This window comes from Centropristis striata, chromosome 23 (assembly GCF_030273125.1).
Source record: "Centropristis striata isolate RG_2023a ecotype Rhode Island chromosome 23, C.striata_1.0, whole genome shotgun sequence".
Lineage (NCBI taxonomy): Eukaryota > Metazoa > Chordata > Actinopteri > Perciformes > Serranidae > Centropristis > Centropristis striata.
The window spans coordinates 12,613,519-12,636,134 of record NC_081539.1 but is presented as its reverse complement, the minus strand read 5'-3'; the positions used below and the strand labels follow the sequence as shown (position 1 = coordinate 12,636,134).

The 22,616-nt window shown below is 38.0% G+C and overlaps 1 protein-coding gene across 2 annotated transcripts in view; it reads left to right on the top strand.

The window, feature by feature from the left end:
- Positions 1-22,128, top strand: part of slc4a2b (solute carrier family 4 member 2b) — a 55,850-nt gene extending 33,722 nt beyond the window's left edge. Inside the window, exons 7-25 of one of the 2 annotated variants that reach the window (XM_059326606.1) lie at positions 1,033-1,247; positions 5,689-5,825; positions 7,067-7,156; positions 8,091-8,271; positions 8,354-8,489; positions 9,830-10,034; positions 10,516-10,624; positions 10,716-10,900; positions 11,156-11,369; positions 11,825-12,031; positions 12,145-12,293; positions 14,051-14,245; positions 14,569-14,796; positions 15,420-15,509; positions 15,617-15,783; positions 16,983-17,236; positions 17,902-18,071; positions 18,693-18,866; positions 19,923-22,128. In XM_059326606.1, the coding sequence (XP_059182589.1) occupies positions 1,033-1,247; positions 5,689-5,825; positions 7,067-7,156; positions 8,091-8,271; positions 8,354-8,489; positions 9,830-10,034; positions 10,516-10,624; positions 10,716-10,900; positions 11,156-11,369; positions 11,825-12,031; positions 12,145-12,293; positions 14,051-14,245; positions 14,569-14,796; positions 15,420-15,509; positions 15,617-15,783; positions 16,983-17,236; positions 17,902-18,071; positions 18,693-18,866; positions 19,923-20,003 (3,187 nt within the window). In that variant the 3' untranslated portion in view covers positions 20,004-22,128. The remainder of the gene's footprint in view (positions 1-1,032; positions 1,248-5,688; positions 5,826-7,066; positions 7,157-8,090; positions 8,272-8,353; positions 8,490-9,829; positions 10,035-10,515; positions 10,625-10,715; positions 10,901-11,155; positions 11,370-11,824; positions 12,032-12,144; positions 12,294-14,050; positions 14,246-14,568; positions 14,797-15,419; positions 15,510-15,616; positions 15,784-16,982; positions 17,237-17,901; positions 18,072-18,692; positions 18,867-19,922) is intronic. The other variant, XM_059326605.1, reaches the window with a different exon arrangement.
- The last annotated feature ends 488 nt before the right edge of the window (positions 22,129-22,616 follow it).

Below are 22,616 nucleotides of genomic sequence, written 5' to 3'. Positions count from 1 at the left end.
AGGACAATAAAAGGAGAGCGGTAGAGGAGAAATGTTTATGGTTCGGTGGTAATAAGTTAGTAAAAAATTGTGTTTTTTACTGTATTTATTCACATTTAAAAACTTCATGTGTTTCTACACATGTACATTTTTTCTGCACATTTCTAGAAGACCCTAATATGAAACATATCTGAATGTTAAAGTAGTTTTTCTTGTCCTAAAATGCTGTGGACAACTGACATTTAAAGGACGTTGAGTTTAATTATGGTTATTGCACAAGTACTTTGAGAGACTTGTGTTGGCTGAACACCTTCTCTCGCTACATAGATGTTCCTTTTTTATAGGTTTTTTGTGCATTTTATTTTAGATGAGTGTTTTGAGCTGAGAGATGCCAGCTTATTTAATGAGGTGCACCATTAGTGTGGTCTATTACATCCATTAAAAGATAATAACTTAAAGTGTGGAAATATCATTCCTCTGGCAACCAAATCACCAAGTATCAGGGAAATAAAGGACAATAAAAGGAGAGCGGTAGAGGAGAAATGTTTATGGTTCAGTGGCAATACGTTGGAAAAAATTACGTTTTTTACTGCGTTTATTCACATGTAAAATGTGTCTGTCATTTTCTAAAATACCCTGATACAAAACATAAAGTTAAAGTCTTTTTTTGTCTTAAAATCCTGTTGACAACCAGGGCGGTGAGTTTAAATATGGTGATTGCACAAGTGCTTTGAGATACTTGTACCAGCTGAACACCTTTTCTCACCATATCGATGTTCAAGCTGCCAGCGTATTAAATGAGGTGCACCATTAGTGGGGTCTATTACATGCAGGAAAAATATCTCCAAACTGTGGATATATTATTCCTGTGGCAACCAAATCACCAAGTATCAGGGAAGAAAATGACAATTAAAGGAGAATAATATAATAATAATAATAATAATAAGTTTTTCTTGCATAACATTTTCAATCAACTAAAGAAAAGAAATAGAAAAACACCATTTCTGTCATTTGTCAATGTCTGAGCAACAACTTTGTCTCGTTTTTCTGCAGTAAGCCAGCCTCAACCGACTCTTCCAGCCCCTCTCCCCAGTCAGCGCCAGCCGAACACATACCACTTGCCCGGGTGTCGAGCCGCGGCTACGACCTGCAGGAGCGCAGACGCACAGGCAACATGACGGGTGCTGAGCAGGCCAAGTACCAGCGCATCCCGACTGACGAGAGTGAGGCTCAGACGCTGGCCTCCGCTGACCTGGACGGCATCAAGAGTGAGTACAGATGAATGCATTTCTAGTTATTCCTTCCAGATACAGGTGCATCTCAATAAATCAGAATATGATGGAAAAGTCAATTTCCAGTAGTTCAAGTCAAATAGCCCCAACAAATTATTGAGTGCATATAGATGGACATACTTTTCAGAGCCTAACAACATTTACATATAAAACATACTTTTTAAAATTGGTCTTTTGTAATATTACTTTTTTTTTTGAGAAACTGAATTTTAGGTCTCATTAAATGTAAGCCACAATCATTATAATTAGAAGAAATTAAATAAATTAAGACATGAAATGTGTGTAATGTATCTATAATGTGTCATTTCCACTTTTTGAATTGAATTACTGACATAAATAAACTTTTCCATCATATTCTAATTTATTGACATGCACCTGTATTTTCCAACATGTCTGAAAGTGTGGTCTTGGTTTATCTAAACATAATTTTTGACTGATGGTGTTTTTTTTTTTTTAGATATTAAACCTCCCAGTTTGAATTGTTATGTGGTTAGACATCAACAATATTGAAGCCTTGGGGTTTGTTGATTGCTTAGATTCTTCCAGAAACAAGAAGTCGGGGGCAGTGGGGGCCACCTTGAGTGTCCTCTACATTGCAGTCGGCTCCCTGCTGCCCTGTGACGTTCCCGGCCCCCGGCCCCAGCGTGGGGTTGTGTTCAGGGCCGGGGAGATTTACGTCAGGGAGCCGACCCCTGAGCAGAGAGCAGCAGCTTATCAGAGAGTGTGGCAGACAGGCCCACATTATTAAATTAGCCATTCCCGCTGTCAGCTGAGGCCCCTGGATCCGGGCCCGAGCCAACATTGTGGCTAATTGTGAAACCTGGCTCTCAGTTCACAACCTTTAGTCATTAGTGGAATGAAACAAGGGGAAGAGTTAAGTGGAGTCGAAGGCAAAAAATAAAGAGGCCGCGGATGGAGGTATGGGCTTGATATTGTCCAGATATTTGGCCATTATGGGGCTTAGTGACGTAAAGTCGAGCCTCCCAACAGGTTCATCACCAGTTATTCTCCGTGTCTTCTTTTATCTGCTTCCCGCCACCGTAAATCATCCTGGGAAAGTGTCTCTGTCTCTGGCTGCTGCTCAACTATAGGAATTATTAAATCACTGTCCGTCCCCTTTTGTCCGACCCGAGCGAATTAACACCTCCGCTCACTGATGCATTCTGATAGTTCCAGCGGGGTCAGGCGCCGGTCAAGAAATGGCAACTTTTTCCAAATTTGTCAGAAGTTGTTGCAAGCTCCAGTTTAAAGGCATCACGTAGTCAGAGCCGCTCTGCCAGCACTAACCCCTACACCCACCTCAGATCCTCCTCTCCCTTCAAGAGCTGCGTGCCAGTCAGGCTTCATTTTACTGCAGGGTCTGCCCCAAACCTCACTCAGACATCATGGAGCGGCTTCACCAGGGGCACTTAAAGTTAAAGTAGAATGAGCAGCTGAAAATCTGTTTTTACATAATGACTTAAAACACTGATGAAGGACCCAAAAAGCATCACTGTGTGTTTCTTGGGACGTTCCAGCCCTGATAAAGGTAAGGCAGCTGGTACTCTGAAGGGGAATCTCACATGTATGTGAACCTTTCTGTATTTTTCAGTTTCATTGTGGTTTTGGAAAGTAGTTCAGATATTTATTGCAGTTTTTGTTTCACTTTTTACAACATTTCCTGCTCTGCTTGAGTGAATCAGCAGTGTTTTGATCTTTGAAGTGTTAACGACTGATGGGACAATTCCTCCTGTGTCGGTGCCACTTGCTGTCTCTCTCCACATCCTTCTCAATGCCTGGTGTACTGCCAGCTTGAGTAACTCTACTCCCTGCTGAGGGACCACAGAAACAAAGCAAAGTGGCCTGTCCCTCTTTGACTTAGTGGGCTGAGATTTGAACTTGGGGTGCAAGGTCACTGTTTGCATGCTGTGAGCTGCAGAAAACACAAAATAAGGCACGACAGTATGTTTGATAAGTTATATTATTAGGAAATCATGTTTGCTGAGTTGTGGAGTGCTGGCCAACAACAGTTATTTAAGTTTTCTCATAATATGGCATTGACTTTGACATCAAATATAATGCTAATAAGAGAAATATGATGATGGTAAGAAGAAAAGATGAGTATTTCCTGAAGCCTTCTTATCATGCATTGCTCTTAAAGTATGTAATGAGATTAAATATCTTGCTGACAATGATTTATCGAATGATGAAGATGTTCACAGATAGTGTTGCAGGCTTGGGTTGGTTGGTGCCTGAAAGCTTATTGTGAAAGTGAAACATCACGATGGACGATGATATCGTCGTTGTTCCAGTGTTCCATCTTATGGGCTACTACTACAAAGATGCTATAATTTTAAGTCATGTAACTCTGGTGTGTTCAAATGCTAAATTTATACAATAATTATTCAATATTCAGGCATCTCGCTGCCTTTACACTTTCACTGTTCATCTGTCTCTCCTCTATTAGTTTGCAAAAATTCTCTTTTATTTTGTTTTTCCTTTCGAACTTTATTTCGGAAAAAGAAACAGACCTAGTGTCCACTTTCAGTTGGTAAAATGCACAAGCTAATGTGCTTTCTCGTCAATTAGGTATAAATATACATGGATGTATTCCCTCTATAATTGGTAAACTCCTGTGTTACAGCAACAGCACATGTCAAGACCGTGCACAGTAAACAAAGTAACAGTAATATGCAGAGAGACACACTAAATATACATATCAACACTATAATACAGAAATATATATGAATAAAAACATATATGAATAAAACACAACTAGTTAACCCTCCTTATGTCTGGTCAAATTGACCGATTTCAAAGTTTAAAAGTCAAAAAATAAAATAGTTGGAAGTATTTTTTCATAAAAAGAAAAAAATTAAAAATGTAAAATAAAATTTCAAAAATCAGTGTCATGTCAAACCATTGTATTTCTAATAGGTATTTCCAATGTACATTAGAAAAACGTTTTAACATGCATTTTTTTAATGAAAAAAGAGTGAATTATCCTCATTAGACCATGATCTCTGAGAGTTAAAGAACACCATTGCACTGATTGAAATGGTTAGTAATGGAATATAAACAATGTTTATTGGGATATTTTAAGTTTCCGACTTTTGGATTATTGCTGATTCTGAAAAAAACGTAAAAGGTACGTAACATAACATGAAGGTTAAAGAAATCAAATGTCTCACAATACATGAATATGGAACATAACTTCCACATGCTCTATGAATATATATCCATAGGGTATCTCTAGAATACACAATATAAAGTATTTACTAGAATACACAATAAATACAATAAACTACTACTACAAAAATATATACAATATACCAATATACATTGGATGAAATACTGCATACATTAGCCAGCTGTGCAAATGTATTTTTTAAAAATGTAATGAGGTAGAGAGAGGAATTTCAGCATGTGTTATATTGAAGATTCTTTCTTTATAGTGTATTGTACTTACGCTATGTACTGCCCACTTGTGGCGTTTTTCTATAGAAAAAGCAACATGCAGGGACTCAAGGTGGCCTGTAATGATGAGACTGCTTTTTAAACTTTGTGCTAGTCGGATGTTTGTGTTTGTGCTCTGCCACAAAGAGAAATCATATGTTCCACTAACTGTGCAGGCTGGTCAAGTTTTCCTCCAGACTGTGGCACCTGTTGTGCTCCAGTTTGTATGAGTGATTTCCTCTTTTTGACATGAAATTGCTATATATTTTTACATTTTTTTATTGTATTTTTGTAAGAGCCTGCCATATATATTGTTTGACTGATATTATTGGCCAATATTGGCCTGTCAGAGGGATATCTGTGTATGAGCTGTCCGATATTTGCCATTTTTTGCATGATATATAATGCTGAAAATGTTGTTTGGCGTGCTGTAGAAATGGTGTTCACTCTTAATATTAATAATGATAATAACTTAAATGTATATAGCGCCTTTCAAAAAGCCCAAGGATGCTTTACAATACAAGAAAATACAATACAGTAAGATGACAAAAACATAATTTTCTATCTCTTTTTGTAATCGTCTGCAAATAAACTTATTTAGGTATTTATTTTATTCCTATTTATTATGTGTTGTTTTGTTATCATTTATAGAATTTCACCATTTGCTGACAATGACAATTTGAGAAAGTAGCTCTCTGGGTGCATTTGCAGAGTAGTGAAAAATCTGTGCACATCCACATAAAAAGGTCTTATTTTCATTCCAGCTAAAAAAAAAAATACTTTTTCGACCACCATATCTCTTATCGAAGAATTTCCCCCCCTAAATTCAGTATCGCCTTTAGTCTGTTTTTATTAAGTGTGCTGTGTCCATAATCATGTCCTTATTATATTATCATTATTAACCAGTATACTGTTTTTTGGTTGAAATTTGTGTTTGCGTGTCATGATCTCACCCTTCTTCTTGTCTCTTCTTCTCCACCAGGTCATCGTTTTGAAGATGTCCCCGGTGTGCGCAGACACCTGGTCAGAAAGAGCGCCAAGGGACAAGTGGTGCACACGGGCAAGGACCACAAAGAGCCGAGCACTCGCAGCCGCAAGCAGGACCGAACCCCGCATGAGGTGAGACATTATAGTACCTGTTCGTCATCCATCGTCTCGAATATTAAAGCAGAACACACGTCCGTTAAATAATCTGTTTTTTGTCCCTGGTTTTCGCATATTGCTTTCCGCTAACCCAACCTACATTTATTCTAGCAAACATGTGCTTTCATTACTAGAAATGTTAGTTTTGGTAAAAACTATTATTTTTACTGGTATTTATGACACAATCCATGATCCTAAGATCGACTCATTACCAAAATTCAAAATTAGGGCGACAACTTATAATAATACCTTTAATAATGCAGGTTACGGGTTTAATATAATAATATATGATGCTTAGGGCTGCAACTCATGATTATATCAGTCATTATTTTAATGCTTTGGCCTATAAAATCACTTGGGGAAACTTATATTGGAACATTTTCTTCTTTTTTTTTCATGTCTTAAAAACAAATTAAAATGATCTGTTTTGTTTAATCAACATTCCAAACCCTAAAAGTATTAGATTTACAATGATATAAAACTGAGAAAAGAGGCTTTTTTGTTTTTATCTATTAATGAATGAACTATTTCAATAATGTCAAAACCTGCCATTGCTTTAAACTAACTGACAGGTCTTTTAATGCACAATTTAATATACAATAAATAAATATCCTTTAACTTAATTATGCTTTACCTCAGGATAATTGGTTTAAAAAACAGAGATTATGTGGACATGTATTTGCAATAATTAGTATGTCAAATGCTCCAGCTGTTGTAAAGAAAAAATGAAAATCCTGATAAATTTGGTCTGAAAAATGACAGATTTTCTTCTTCAGGCTACTAATTTATGTTTAAAAATGTAACCATAAATCGTAGCAAATCCTGGGAAATGTTTTCGATCCCTCCCTCAAATTTAGCACTGTCTCGTCTCTTTTGTGGACAGGACAGGGAGGGAAGGAGACAATTAAAAATGAATGAATGAGTTCTTTCCTTTCACACACGGAAAAGAAAAACGAGGGGGGAGAGAGAAGCTCAAGTAACCAGACACTGGGAGCTCCTGAGAGCAGGAGCGCTATGTTTTATTAACACACACACACATTCTCATACACAGCTCTGAGCCCCCAGCAGCCGGGGGTAAACAACAGGTCCCTGTCAGGTGTGTGTGATGAGGAAGAGTTACCTGTGGGTATGTGTGTAAAAGTGAGGCTCCCGTCCTTTGTGCCGCTGTCGGTTGTGTCAGTGTTTGAGTCCTCTCCTGCACCGTCTCACTCCTCCAGTCGTTACCGGTGATTCTGTACCGCTCTGCTTCGCGTCTTCAAGGCGTCCTGCTGGACGTGGACTTCGGTGAAATGGCTCAGTATCAGAAGGTGAGGCTGGGTGACCGGCCAGACGCAGGTTTGCGGCGTGTGAGCGTGATTTCACAGGCATGCAGAAGATGAATTAAGGGAGTGTTTTCCCAGCCTGTTTTTGGTGTATTTTTTCACTGGGCGTTGTAACTGACCAGCATGGTGTTTATTTAATAAATAACCTGCCAATAGATATCTGAATGAGAGAGATGGAGATTATGTACGGAAGCCCTGAGAGGCAAGTGAGGAAAAAGATTCTGGTGATCCAGTTTCTGAGTCTGAACTAACTTGTTTTCTGACTTAATAGTAAATAAAAAGGTAGGATCATTTTTGAACATCCTTGAATTTTCATCTTTGCTTTTCTAATTGGGAGGGGAAAAAAGCTGTAAAAACAATTTTTAAAAAAAGGTGATTTAATTAATTATTTATTTATTTATATTTATTTAATTCAATTTTTATTAGTTTTTTAATTTTTTTTTTTTTATCATATTTGTTTTTAATAATTATAACTTTTTTTTCTTTTTTTAATTTTAGAAAATCTATCACCAGGATTTTTTTTTCTTTTGTCTTCCAGGGCTTCCGTATTTGTGGTCTCTCCTCTGACTTTGTATTAATAATAAACTTTTCAGGATGCCATTGGCTGTTTTTCTGTGGGGGTTTTTATACAACTTTACAACTTTTTTTAAGTTTAACATCTCGGGTATTTTTGTCTTTTTGTATGTTGAGTGAATTCAAATAAATCCCTTGGTAACCCGGTAAGCATGGAGTCTGTTTTCTGATGTTGACGTGCACCAAAAGTTTCCACCACTAAACCAGGTTTGAGCAAATCAACTGACAAAATACAAAGTGCTTCAAGGGCGATTGAGTTGTGTAATATTTGGCACATGCTGAACATGCACGTCATTTTTTTAATGTGGACTTTCTCCATCTCACCTGCACCTGATGTTGTCTTCAGGTGTTTGTGGAGCTGAATGAGCTGACCATGGACAAGAACCAGGAGATGCAGTGGAAGGAGACGGCTCGCTGGATCAAGTTTGAGGAGGACGTGGAGGAAGAGACCGACCGCTGGGGGAAACCTCACGTGGCCTCTCTGTCTTTCCGCAGTTTGCTGGAGCTCCGAAAGACCATCTCGCATGGTAAGAGATGAAAACCGAATTAATTGTGCAAATCAGCGATGCAGTTCACGGAGTACTGAGCTCAGTGTGTGTGCGTCCACAGGTGCGGTGCTGCTGGACCTGGACCAGAAGACCCTGCCTGGCATCGCCCACCAGGTGGTGGAGCAGATGATTATTTCTGACCAGATCAAAGCCGAGGACCGAGCCAATGTCCTGAGGGCCCTGCTGCTCAAACACAGGTGACCTGCAGCACCAGACTGCCACAAACAAGCAGCTATTTCCCTTTAAGAGGATATTAAGTAACTTGTTGAGGGGATTTCAGCTACGATGATGGATATCTTTCTTTCTTCCAAGAATGTGAAGGAACACACAAAAGTTTCTGGGAAATTTTTATTACTGCTACGTTTTTTATTTTTTATTTTAGTTTTATGACATTAATTATATGCTCATTTTAATGTTTGAGTACAGGCTGGAAAGGTACTCAGAATGGCAGATTTCTTGGCACTAGGTATCACTGTTATCGATATACAACTCTCATCAAATACTCACTCCCAAGTTAAAAAACAGGCATTGCAAGGTGCAAGATTAGATGAAAAGGTTATCTTTGTGCATCATCAGCAATGTTTAGGTAAATCAGGCTCTCAAAACAAGAAAGGAAACAAACTTCAGAGGAAAAAAGCTCAGAAGCACACTGTTTGTTTTATAGTAATGAAGTGAAGACTGTTTCTACTATTAACCTTCTGAACTCCAAGAATGTTTTTTTATTTATTTTTTAAATCAAATTATATTTACTGGAGTCTTGGTTTTTACTACAATATATTAATCCTGTACCTCTATAGAAACAGCCCTCAAGTGTTGCCAATACTGGAAATAAACGCATAACTGTTTTAATTATTTACAGTTTTACAACCTCTACTTATTACCAACTCTTGTTCACTTGAAGTTTCACTGAATTTGTGTAGTATCAGTAGAGACATTCATGGCTTCAAGGTTGAACTGAAGACCACAGAATTTAATGTTTTTCCCAGGAACTGGTTAGTGACGGTGGTTTATTTGTGGCATAATTTAAACGAAACATGTCGAATAAAGGGATTTTGATGAAATATCACTATTATGCATTATCTTTGCAGACGGAAGCATTTGTCACATGGAAATTGGATATTTGAAAATCATTGAAAATGCCTTTTTTAGGCTTTTTAAAAAAGAAACGCATTTGCTCAGTTCAACATTAAGGCTGTAACCTCTCATGAGACATCATCCGGTGGTGAAAATGTAGCTTTTTTATTATTTCTGGGTATTTTTTAATCTTTAATTCAGTCTCAGTTGAGACACAAACATTAATTCGGGGAGAAAAAGAGATGAGATGCAACAAAACCCCTTTGCTGGATTTTTATGAGGTATGTGTCTTAGTCTTTCAAAGCTAATATGAGTTCATACTGTTAAATCATGAGATTGACCAGCGATTAAACTGACTTTCCTCCCTCTGCTGCACACGTCCTGCTACTAGGTGGCTTCATTCCTGGTCGCTGCCTCTCTTCCTCCAGCTCACCCTCTCTCTTCCTCTCCCCGCCTCCCCTAGTCACCCGAGCGATGAGAAGGAGCACAATCATAGCCCCTTCCCCAGGAACATCTCTGCAGCCAGCCTGGGCAGCCTGATAACACACCACCACAGTGCCAATCACACCCATCAGCCAGAACCGTCGGTGACCGACCCGCTCATGGGCACCGTGCACCCCGTGGGGGACACAGAAACACGCATCGACATGGAGAAGAACGAAGTACAGGTAAGTCCAAGGAGTGTTTTCAAAGACTTGGTAACATTTTAGGTGTCAATTTATTGTTCAATTTAGGGGCACCAAATTATGGAATACCTTTTCCCATCTGGCAAAGGACTCCATCTCCCTAAAATGTTTCAAAAGATGTCTAAAAGCTAATTTAACTGCTGTTTTAAAATTCTAATTCACACACAAATACACTTTTTTAACATGTTCATTTTTGTTTTAAATAGTTTTTGTTATTGTCATTATAACATGTTGATGTTATACATGTGTTTTTCTATTATCAGTTTATTACTTTCTAATAACTATGAAATTTTAGATGGAGGCTTTAAATAAGCCCATCTGGGTTTTCTGCCTCTCCCTGCACTTTACATTATATGTTATCTTTGTCATTTTATGTATTTCTAACTTTTCAAATAAAAATAAAACGTATTAAAGTATTCTTCATTATCCTGATCTGGTTTCTTGTGTTGCTTTCTATCTGCAGCAGAAGGAGTCGACCCCTGTGTCCGGTATGCATCGGTCCAAATCCAAACATGAGCTGAAGCTGCTGGAGAAGATTCCCGAAAATGCCGAAGCCACTGTCGTCCTTGTGGGTGAGTTATCTCTCGCTGTACCCTCGATGATCACTCGAAGCCAGTGTAGGTTTGTCTGTACGTTGACTGTTGTGCCCCGCCCGTCTTCCAGGCAGCGTGGACTTCCTGGAGCAGCCCACCATGGCGTTTGTGCGGCTGCAGGAGGCCGTGGAGCTTGAGTCCGTCCTCGAGGTCCCCGTGCCGGTCAGGTTTCTCTTCGTTCTGCTGGGACCCCCCACCACCAGCATGGACTACCACCAGATAGGACGCTCCATCTCCACACTCATGTCGGACAAGGTAAGCGAATAAAATGCATAAAATAAGGTAAATCCAAAGCTTTTATTGTTTATTGGCTCACCAACATGTTAAATGCCATTTGTCTGCAAGTTTGGGGCGAAAAATAGAAAGGAACGTGAAATAAAATGGATTGTGGCCACATAACCTTGCATAGAGACCTGCAAACAAGAGATAAACAACAAAAGTTTAGAAGAATTCCCCCTTATTGCCTTTTTTAAATTGGTTATTTCTGTTCATATCTGAATCGTCCTCCAGCAATTCCACGAGGCAGCCTACCTGGCAGACGACAGGCAGGACCTGCTGAATGCCATCAACAGCTTCCTGGACTGCAGCATCGTGCTGCCGCCGTCAGAGATGGGAGGCGACGAGCTGCTGCGCTCTGTCGCTCGCTTCCAGAGGGAGATGCTGCGCAAGAGGGAGGAGCAGGGGGTCAAACTGGCCAAGGAGCCGAAAAGCCTTGAAGAAAAAGGTTAATATTTTATTTTTTTATTTAAATTGTATTTTTTTATTTATCTATTTTTTTTATTTTTTTTATTTAAATTGTTTTTTTGGGGGGGGGGTTTAAATTGAAATTGTATTACTTATTTATTTTTATTTAAATTGTATTATTTTATTTTTCTTTCTTTCTTTTTTTATTAAGCTTTACTTCGATTCTTAATATCACAATTGTTAGTTCCTTTTTTGTTTATTTTATGGACATTTTTATGTATTATTATTTAACTATATTGTACATTCACCTGTCTGGAAATGGGCATCGAAACTGAACTGCTAATCCACAAATACCCTGAAAAATTCAATCAACTGTGAAGAAAACAGAAAAAAGCATCCCATCAAATAACTGCAGCCTTATCAAAGGAAATGTCAGTTAGTGCTAGAAGACTTCCTGTTATTGTAACTAATAACCTGCTCTTTCCCGTCACACAGAGGCCCTCCTCACTCCTTTGAAAAAGTCAGACGACCCTTTGCAGCGCACCGGACGCCCCTTCGGCGGGCTGATACGAGATGTGCGGCGCCGTTACCCAAAGTACCTCAGCGACTTCAAGGACGCCCTGAACGCACAGTGCATGGCTGCCGTCATCTTTATCTACTTCGCTGCCCTCTCTCCAGCCATAACATTCGGAGGCCTGCTGGGTGAGTCGCAAAAACAGGAGGCGGGTTACTGTTGAGTCACAGTTTATCATCTCGTATGTCAAACCCCTTTCATGTTTACCTGACAGCTCTTTACCGTGTTAATCTGTTCCCAGGTGAGAAGACAGACGGTCTGATTGGTGTTTCTGAGCTGATCGTGTCGACAGCAGTGCAGGGTGTCATCTTCTGCCTGCTCGGAGCGCAGCCGCTGCTCGTGGTGGGCTTCTCTGGGCCGCTGCTGGTCTTTGAAGAAGCCTTTTACAGCGTAAGCTCATACTAGCAATGGTAGTAGTTCTGCACTGCGCTCTGCTTTGCACCAGATGTTAGATAGACCATGGTGTGTTTAGAAACTGAATAACATGGGAAATATACTTAAAGGACTGTGTCCAAACATAAAAATCTGCCATTGTATGGAATGAGATGTGTTAAGTAGATTTGTTTTTCTTATGAAGTTTGCAAAGCAGGACAATAACAGAAGCATACAATTTAAATATCCTGTTTAGGAGTATTTTCAAGGTTCACATTTAAAAAAAACAACTAAAAAAACAATACACCTTAATTATTGTTTCATTGAAAGTTAGCAGAATATTTAAATATTTTGGGGAAATATTCATATTTGCATAATAGGCAAGATTGGCGAAAAGAAGGTTGATACTACCCTAATGTCTGCACACTAAATAAGAAGCTACAGCTAGCATATGGTAGGTTATCTTAGTGTAAGAAATGAGAAGAGCAGGTAAGACATAAAACTGATTCTAATGTTTATGTTAAATTTTGGCCTGAAGAGTAACTTAAGCCGGCAGCTAAATGTAGTGGAGTAAAAAGTACAATATTTTCCTCAAAATGTAGTGGGGTAGAAGTATAAAGTTACATAAAAAGTAACATAAAGAACAAGTACCTCAAAATTGTGCTTAAGTGCAGTACTTGTACTTAGTTACATTCAACGACTGTCTATAATGGACCAGAAACAAACTTTGGTATGGGGTAACTGTATACAGACAGTTGGGTTTTAAGGGGTTAAATGACATTTGTCAGTAAGTTTGTGGCCAAATACAAAGTTTAAAACATTTTAAAAACCCAATACACCTTAATTGTTGTTTTTTTGAAAGTTAGCAGAATATTTAAATATTTTGGGGAAATATTCATATTTGCATAATTGGCGAGAATTGGCGAAAAGAAGGTTGATACTACTCTAATGTCTGCACACTAAATAAGAAGCTACAGCTAGCATATGGTAGGTTATCCTAGCATAAGACATGAGAATAGCAGCGAAAACAACTGGCATGGCTCGGTTCAGAGGTAACAAAATTTGCCTAAAAGCACCTCTGAAGTTTACAATCTTGTTTTTATTCCACGGTTTTTGCACGGATTAAACAAACAAGTTGTGGTTCTACCCAGGCGGGAGGCTTGTCATCATAGTGAGCTCGGCCAAGAAATGGTCTGGTACATAACCTGCGTAAATTCACAATTTGTCATATTTACTAGAAGCTACCCATTTAAGACGGAAGCATTGGACTACTCTCCCCCCTGTTTTAAGTCTCAGTGCTAAGCTAACCAAGTTTAGCAGCTGCTAGCTGTAGCCCTTGCTGCATCAGATTAGCACATTTAGTGTACTAAATCAGTATCAAGCATCTCATCTAATTCTCGGGAAGAAAGGAAATCATAATCGCAGATAATCTACTTTGTGCAGATTGTGCAGATGCATTTAGATCTGATTTGAATAGATTTGCAACATAAGCAAACAACCCCACAGCTGTTAGATTTCACTGGCTTATTATTCAAATGTTGCTCAGTCCTGATTGGTGCACAAAGTATGGGCATCTCCTTTTTCCAACTGAGCCCAAGCACTTCAAACCAGTAACCAGAGCACATATAAAACAACAAATACCAAAATCTCTCATGAAATGATTAAAGCAACGTCAGTAGAGCACTTAGTGTTCATGTAGGACTCAGTCTTTTATAGTGAGAAGCTGTTAGAAAGAAAGAAAAAAGGTTTCATGGCCCTTCTCTGTGTCCTCACAGTTCTGCAAAGCAAATCAGATCGAGTACCTGACGGGCCGCGTCTGGATCGGGTTTTGGCTCATCATCATCGTGCTCGTCACGGTGGCCTTCGAGGGAAGCTTCCTGGTCCGCTTCGTCTCCCGCTTCACGCAGGAGATCTTCTCCTTCCTCATCTCCCTCATCTTCATCTGCGAGACCTTCATCAAGCTCGGCAGGGTACATCTGAGACTTGAAATAACAACTCCTAATTGCAAAAAAAGTTTTTGTTGGCGTGCTGCGTGCTCATGTCCCCGACACTAAAGCGAACAGACTAATCTTTGGACAATATTCAAATCTCGGGGTCGAAATGAGTATGTTTTTCTAACAAGTGCACCTGAAATCTTTTGTGATTGATTGGCCTTGAAAGTTAAATGGATTAGCAGTTTAATTATTATCCAGGCTTATGATTTTGGAAGGTTTGCTATTTTTGGAGTTTTATGGCACTGACTTGTGTTTTTAAATATTATGCAGTAATTGTACCTTTCTGGGTCGTTGGACAGATTTTCAAGGAGCACCCGCTGAAACGTTGCTCCGTGAACAACGGCACAGAAGGGGGCGGCGCGACGGAGAACATCACCCTCGTTCTGACCAACAGCACCGAGCCGGTGACGGTGACGGTCCAAGGCGAGCCCAACACGGCGCTGCTCTCTCTGGTCCTCATGGCCGGGACATTTTTCATCGCCTTCTACCTGCGCAAGTTCAAGAACAGTGCGTTCTTCCCTGGAAGGGTGAGGAGCTAAATACACTTTAAAACATCAATCCTGCAACATATATTAACCAACATATTTATTTAACCATCTTGGAACTTCCCATATTATACAGTCATGGAAAAAAAAAAAGATTAAAAACCACTTTTCTGCAGTTTCTTGTTCATTTTAATGCCTGGTACAGCTAAAGGTACATTTTTTTATTTTTTTTATTGTTGTTTACACTTAAAGAACATATAATCGTAAAGAAAGAACAGTACAAGAAACGGTTAAAGAAAATGCAGGAAAGATCAAAAAGCCCAAAGGGCTTATACGCGACCCTCCCTCTTAAACCTATAAGTAACTATACTTTACTTAAATTACATAGCTAGATGAAAATAAAAAAATACAAACAAAATATAAACAAAAACAAATAATACAAAGGTGTAAAACATCTATAGGGATTTTTTGAGCTTGGTCATTTGTTTGGACAAATATAAGGATAACAACAAAAACAGCTCATAAGAGTTTAATTTAAGAGCGGATATCTAGCCATTTTCCATGGTTTTCTTGATAATAACCAAAATCATTATTTCCATGACTGTAATATATGAAGCTGCCAGTTCTGCTCAAACATCTTGTCACATCACATCTTGTGCGTTCAGCTGCGCAGGGTTATTGGAGACTTTGGCGTCCCGATTGCCATCCTCATCATGGTCCTGGTGGATTACAGTATTAACGACACATACACGCAGGTAAGACTCAAATACTACCACTAAATCTCACCATATATAAATGTTTGACCTTTCTTTTGCTGCTAAAGATTCACGACGCAATCCCTGCTTTCCCCATCTTCATCCAGAAACTGAGCGTTCCTCGAGGTTTCTCCGTGACGAGTCCAAGCAAACGCGGCTGGGTCATCAGTCCTCTGGGCAGCGACGGCGAGTTCCCCATCTGGATGATGTTCGCCTGCTGTCTGCCCGCTCTGCTCGTCTTCATCCTCATCTTCATGGAGACTCAGATCACCACGTAAGTTACAAGTCGCATTAGGGTCGCAATGATATTCCGGTATTGAGGTCAATCAATCAAACCTTATTTGTATAGCACTTTTCATACAAAAGAAATGTAACACAAATTGCTTCACATAAAAAAATTCAAAAAGGAAAAAATAAATAAATAAAAAAGTAATAATCATAATAAAACATGAAAACAAGCAAACACCCTCCACCCCTGACCCTCACTGAAGGCAGGTTAGGAATGAATTAGATAAAATAAATAAAAATAAAGTAAGGTAAGATAAGATAAAATATAAACAAAAATAAATAAAAATAAGAATAATATAATCATAACATTTACCCATCTACAGTATGAAAAATATTTAGCAAAACGTAGACTTTTTACACATGCTATCATAAAAAAAAATGGTTTAAATAGTTTAAATTATAATAAAGCAAGGGAGTTGCTTAGACGGGTTTGTCACCAGATTATTAATATGATAACAAACAAACAGATTCAGTTACGTAAGAATTATATTCATTTTTTTATTTTTTAACTATTTTTCTGGTAAATACTGGAAACTTAACTTAAAATGTCTTTAAGGGTCATCGTAATATCGTAATATTATTATTGTTACTGTTATACCATTAAACAATGATATTTTTTGAGACGGTTCTTATAACGTGCAACTCATGATATTGAAGCTTTCATAAAATATAATTTTAAAATTTTGTGATATTTGCTTTCATGGGTATCACTTTGGACTATAGTAGTTTACATTTATTTTCTTTCTTTGTCTTTTTTTATTTTGTTAAGAACATTTTATTTAATTTTAACAGAATATTCTCTGTAATAGGAATTCAAAAGCAACAAAAAGAAAATAAGGAAAGGAATTTTTTTTTTTACAACCGTTTTGTCTCAACAACCCATTTCCTTTGGTTAAACACCTGCACTAGATGAAACAGATCTCCAACTTTGTATTCAAATGTCAGTTTTTCCAGTTTCTTTGCAACCAATTAAAGTATCTGCAGCATTTTGCTTTTGATAATGTACAATACTGGTGTAAAAGGTGGATTTTACAGAAGGTATTTCTCTAAAAACGCATGCACGCTGAGTGAAAACATGAAAGTAATGAATAACAAGCTGCTTACATTATTAAAGAAAACCTTCCTCCTGGTCGTCTTATCTGAACCCTGGTGTTTACGTCTGTCTTCCTCCCCGACTTCCTGCAGCCTGATAGTGAGTAAGAAGGAGCGGATGCTGATGAAGGGTTCTGGTTTCCATCTGGACCTCCTGCTGATCGTGGTGCTGGGCGGCAGCTCGGCTCTGTTCGGCCTGCCGTGGATGGCCGCCGCGACCGTCCGCTCGGTGACCCACGTCAACGCCCTCACTGTCATGAGCAAGGCCGTCGCTCCCGGCGACAAGCCTCGCATCCAGGAGGTGAAGGAGCAGAGGGTCACCGGGCTCCTGGTGGCCATCATGGTTGGTGAGTGTGAGACAGGGAAACCTCATTACTGAAACCTATTTAAAAAAATTAATATTTAGTGGAGGTGTGAAGCAGCAGATATGATTTTCTCCTGATACTTGAGTCACGATACGATATTATTGTGATTTTAAGCATTTTGCGATATGGTGAGTATTGCAATACAATATATAGCGATTTAACTGTTTAACTGCAATTTGTGTCCACAAAATTAAATTCAATCAAGAATTCTTTTGTCAAATAAGAAAAAAATCTCAGTCTATTCATCTCACTTCAGTCTTTTTATTTCTCCACAATGAGAGTCAAACCCACAGACTGACCAACAAAGTATTCAGTCAAACTGAACTGAACTGATATCAAACATGTATGGACGACAACAACTGCAGCATTTTTAACTTTCCTCAACTTTAAGCTTCACTGCTCTCAATTTTTCTGAATGAAACATAAAAATGCCTAACTTTACAGCGTTATTTCAACAACTTCCCGACATGATCTCCTGCCTATAGATTCCTTAGATCTTCTAGTTTCATATGATACCAGTATCTCCAGTATATTCCTAAATTGATAAAATATTGCCAAGCAAAATATTGCAATACTATGCTGTATTGATTTTTTTTCTTCCACCACTAATATTTAGCATTTAATTTCCTATTTCTCGCTCCCTCCAGGTATGTCGATTGTGATCGGGGACCTGCTGCGTCAGATCCCGCTGGCGGTGCTGTTCGGGATCTTCCTCTACATGGGTGTGATGTCCCTGAACGGGATCCAGCTAACGGAGCGGATGATGCTGCTGCTCATGCCACCAAAGTATCACCCGGACCACACCTACATACGCAAGGTAACAAGAGCTTGTTTTTACATTTAATAAGAGATAAGATAAGAGATAACTTTATTTATCCCGCAGTGGGGAAATTTGGTTGTCACAGGAGCTCAAGATACAAACACATATGGAATGGAAACAGAATAAAGAATATAAACGATAAAGACGTATACATACATTATATACACATTATATACATACAATTCTGCTATTTGCTATTTGGCATTTTATTTATATGTTTTGTGTTTGTTTGTTTTCCTGAAACTACTTTGCATTTTTACAGATATTGCACATTATATATTTTTAGCATGTTCAATAGGTTAAATAGGTTTCACACAGTATAGTACAAGTGGTATATGACATGTGTAATAATATATATGATAATATAGGAAAAAGTGTAGAAGGCCTAATATGGTATCTCCAAAATCCAAAAATAGTCAAGTAGCAGTAACTAAAACAAAACAAATAAAAACAATAAATTCTCAGTTGGACAGTCATGCTTTATTAATGACTTATATTGTTTTATAATTTTTTTTATTCAGAGAAATTCTTGTAGCAACATTTTCCTCAGTATTGATAGTTTTTATAAATATATGATCATTGTTATAATATAATAACAATGATGATTTCCTCCTTCAGGTGCGTACGCTGCGCATGCATCTGTTCACCATCATCCAGGTGGTGTGTCTGGCTGCTCTGTGGGCCGTCATGTCCACTCAGGCGTCGCTGGCGTTCCCCTTCGTCCTCATCCTCACCATCCCCGTCAAGATGTTCGTGCTGCGCCACATCTTCACCCCCAGAGAGATGGCATGTGTAAGTTCACCACAAGAGGGCGCAATATGCTTCTTCATGCACCTGCACACCTCAGCTGCAGCAGACAGTTTGGACTTTAATCAGACAAAAAAACTCATTATTATTACATGCAATATTCACGAAATTCTGCAGAATTAAAGTTAAAACTCCAAAATCTACTGTAACAGTATGATTGGCACTGACATTTATATAATATATATAATATAATATATAATAGTTTCAGAATGAGTTTGTTTATACTTTATGCTGAAATATTGGAAAGATTAAAGCAAAAAGCTAAGGAATAAAGTTGGTTAAAATTTGATGATAACCTTATGATGATAAATATGAGATTTAAGTAAATTATTCCAATATACTCTACAGCACATATTAGTATAGATTATTATTATTAATCATCATCATATTTTATATAGTTATTTTCATTTATCCTTTATTTAATTCTCGAGGAATCATTGAGGGCAACCCCTCATTTAGGTAGATTGAGCAGAAAAACTGAAAGCAGTTTTTCCAAATTCAGTATTTGTCTGGGGAACATTGAGCATTAAGCAATCACTATTTCAGTGTTTATTTTTAATCACAGATTCCAACTTTTATATTGGTATGGCAATGGGACCTTTTTTTATTTTTTTTATTTAATTTTATGTTCTGTAATAATAATAAATAATAATAATCCATTTTATTAGTAGAGCGCTTTTCAGGGTTCTAGGACACTTTACAGTTAAAACAATTAAACTCCAGTTAAAGATAAAAACAAACAATTTAAAATCAACAACAATGGTCACACATAAAAAGCAGTTCTGAACAGATGAGTTTTGAGAAGTTTTTTGACGGTGGATGGATCCGAGCAGTCTCTGATGTTTTTAAGGAGAGTTCCAGTTATACCTGACACTTGAATTTCCCTCAAGATAAATCAAGTATCTATAATCATCATTATGTCTTACAAGTTAGACATTGTGCAGGAGTCTCCTTTGCATTTATACATAATAAGAACATGTGCTGAAGCTTCGTGCATGCTCCAAACATTAAACCCAGATGTGTGTCCTCTCCCTCTTGCAGCTGGATGCGGACGACGCAGAGCCGAAGTTCGACGAGCGCGACTGCCACGACGAGTACTCAGAGATGCACATGCCTGTGTAACCCGCAACAAACCCTCATATCACCACTTAACTCCTCTTAGTGAACACCAAAATCTGCTGACTCACTCTACCAACCAATGAGAGTCCTTCAAACTTGAAAACACTCATGACGCCACATCACTGTGCAGCCTCCTTATCATCACATGAACGTGCAGTAGGTCAGAGTCGGTTGTCACTCTGCTCAAACTTTAACTATTTAAGTAGCTTTTTATCGGATTATTTGGGGGATTTTCCTGCTGGTTAAGAGCACTAAAGATTTAAAAATCCAACTGACGAGATCAAACAGTCGACGTATGCGCGCGTGTTCACTCATTATATACTTTTTTTAAATACATATTTCAGGGGACAAGAGATTCCAAATCAAATGGTGTGATCTCAGCTCAAAAGTAAATTACAGTAGATAGATTTGCAACACTGATTAATTTTTAGCCCTGAAAGGTTGCTCTGATTCACATTGAATATGTGGAGGAAACATGGGATACATTCTTTTTATATTAACACGCCGAGATATCGCTATTCAAGTACCGCTTTTTTTTTTTTTTTCATGTTTTAAGCTCACCAAGCGCCTTATGAAGGAAAAGAAACTGAAAGGTTTCCTCATTCTGTCTTATTGTAGACAGCTGATCACTTTACCCGCCTCCTGCAGCTCGTAGCACTTTTTAAAGAAAGAAAAAAAACACCAAATCTGAACAATGACTGTATTTTATATATAATTTTATCTTCTTAGCGTCCTCTTTAAATCCATTAAATATCAACGTTGCTTTAGTGTGCTTCTTAAATGACGATATGTGATTGACTTTTTTTTTTTTTTTTTTTTTTAGCCTTTCCTTCTTTAACGATTATTTTTGTACTCTAAACGCAGCAGATTAGATGACAGTTGGGATTTAATTTAATTCTGCACCTGTAGTGAGTTAAGATCACCAGCAGAGGGAGATCTCGCAGAACTGTGATGAAGAAATATATATATATTACATGAAATTTTCTCTTTACTCTAATGACATCATGTTTCTGATTATATGAACAGTAAATTAACACAGTGGCATAGTAATAATGATAATAATAATAATGAATACACTCTAAATGTCTCCACGCACATGTTTAGGGCACTAATGTATTAATGTAGAGTTTGTTTCACTTGGTGTGTTTCTGGGAATCACTGTAATTTATTGGTTTATTTGTCCGAGTGCCAAATGTCTCGTGTAAATAGTTTTGTGATCAGAACAATAAGCTGCAGTTCATCTCACATCTCCGTACAAGAAGGAGCCTAAATTAACAAAATTTCATAGCATGACATTCCTTGTTTTATCATGTTTTCGCTTTTTTTTTTTTTTTTTTTTTTGCCATCAGCTAATTTAAAACATTTCATTCACGCTCTTGTGAACTTGGTCGACCAAATTTCCACACAAAGCTGTGTAGACAATCTCAATATTCATGCATTACTGAGAGGGAAGGCTTTTAAAAATATATATATATGTATTTTTTTTGTTTTATGTCATGTTGTATCAGTGTGACATGGATTGGTTAAAGCTTTGACTGTGTCAAATAACTTAAATTTTCAGTCCTCTGTTACTCTCAAGTGTGCATTACAGACCCTACTTCCCCCCCGTCCCGTCTCAGCCTGACTGTCGTTGGGATCTTGTGCCTGTTTGGTGTCACAAAAGTGCACAAAATCTCAAGTGCCTGTGGGACCATGAAGTGATCCGCTACAAGTGTCTGGCGTGTTTGTAAACACACGTGTTACAATACTTTGCACTTTTCGAGACGCTCATAAATCAAACTTCTCTCCATTATTTATCTGTTGCAATACGAGGCATTATTGCTGTTTCTTTTGTCACGTCAGAACGTTTTTTTTTTTTTTTAAAGAAATTTGGCTGCAACATAGCCACGGGCAATGAAGGGGATGTTAAAGAGAAGTAGGCGGTGTCAGTTTTATGTTTGCTTATTGTGCCTGTGGATGGAGTGAAGTTGGTCTGTGTATGCCAAAGTATCTGTCAAAGTCGCTAAATGCTGATACGACATGTTGTTCCATTTCAAAAGCAATACAAAGTCCGAGACGCTATTGCTGATGTTCCCTTGTACATTAATGGTTGAAATATTGATGACAAATAAAAGTTATTTTCTATTTATCCCTGCTGTTGCCCTGTTCATTTGTTGAGTTACAGGATTGGTGTGACAATTTAAACTCAGCCATGAAAGGGAGCTGCTTAGACGGGTTTGTCACCAGATTATTGGATGGATGGATGGATGATGGATGGATGGATAAAAGGATAGATGGATAGATGCATGGACAGATAGATGGATGATGGATGGATTAATCGATAGATGGATGGATGGATGGATAGATCGATGGATGGATATATTATTTATCCAGAGGTAAATTCCAGCATCCAATAGCAGCATTCAAACATACATTAAAATTAAACTTAACATATAAATAATTAACCTATGACATATCTAAATTTACCTTAAAACCTGAATTTCTTTAAACATTTGCAGAAAAATTGGACATTACTGTGAAATTAAATATTTGCAGGAAATCAAATTTAAATAATTTGCAGATAAGTTAAACATTTGCAAAGATGTCCTGGAAAATTGTGCAAAACAGAGAAAGAAT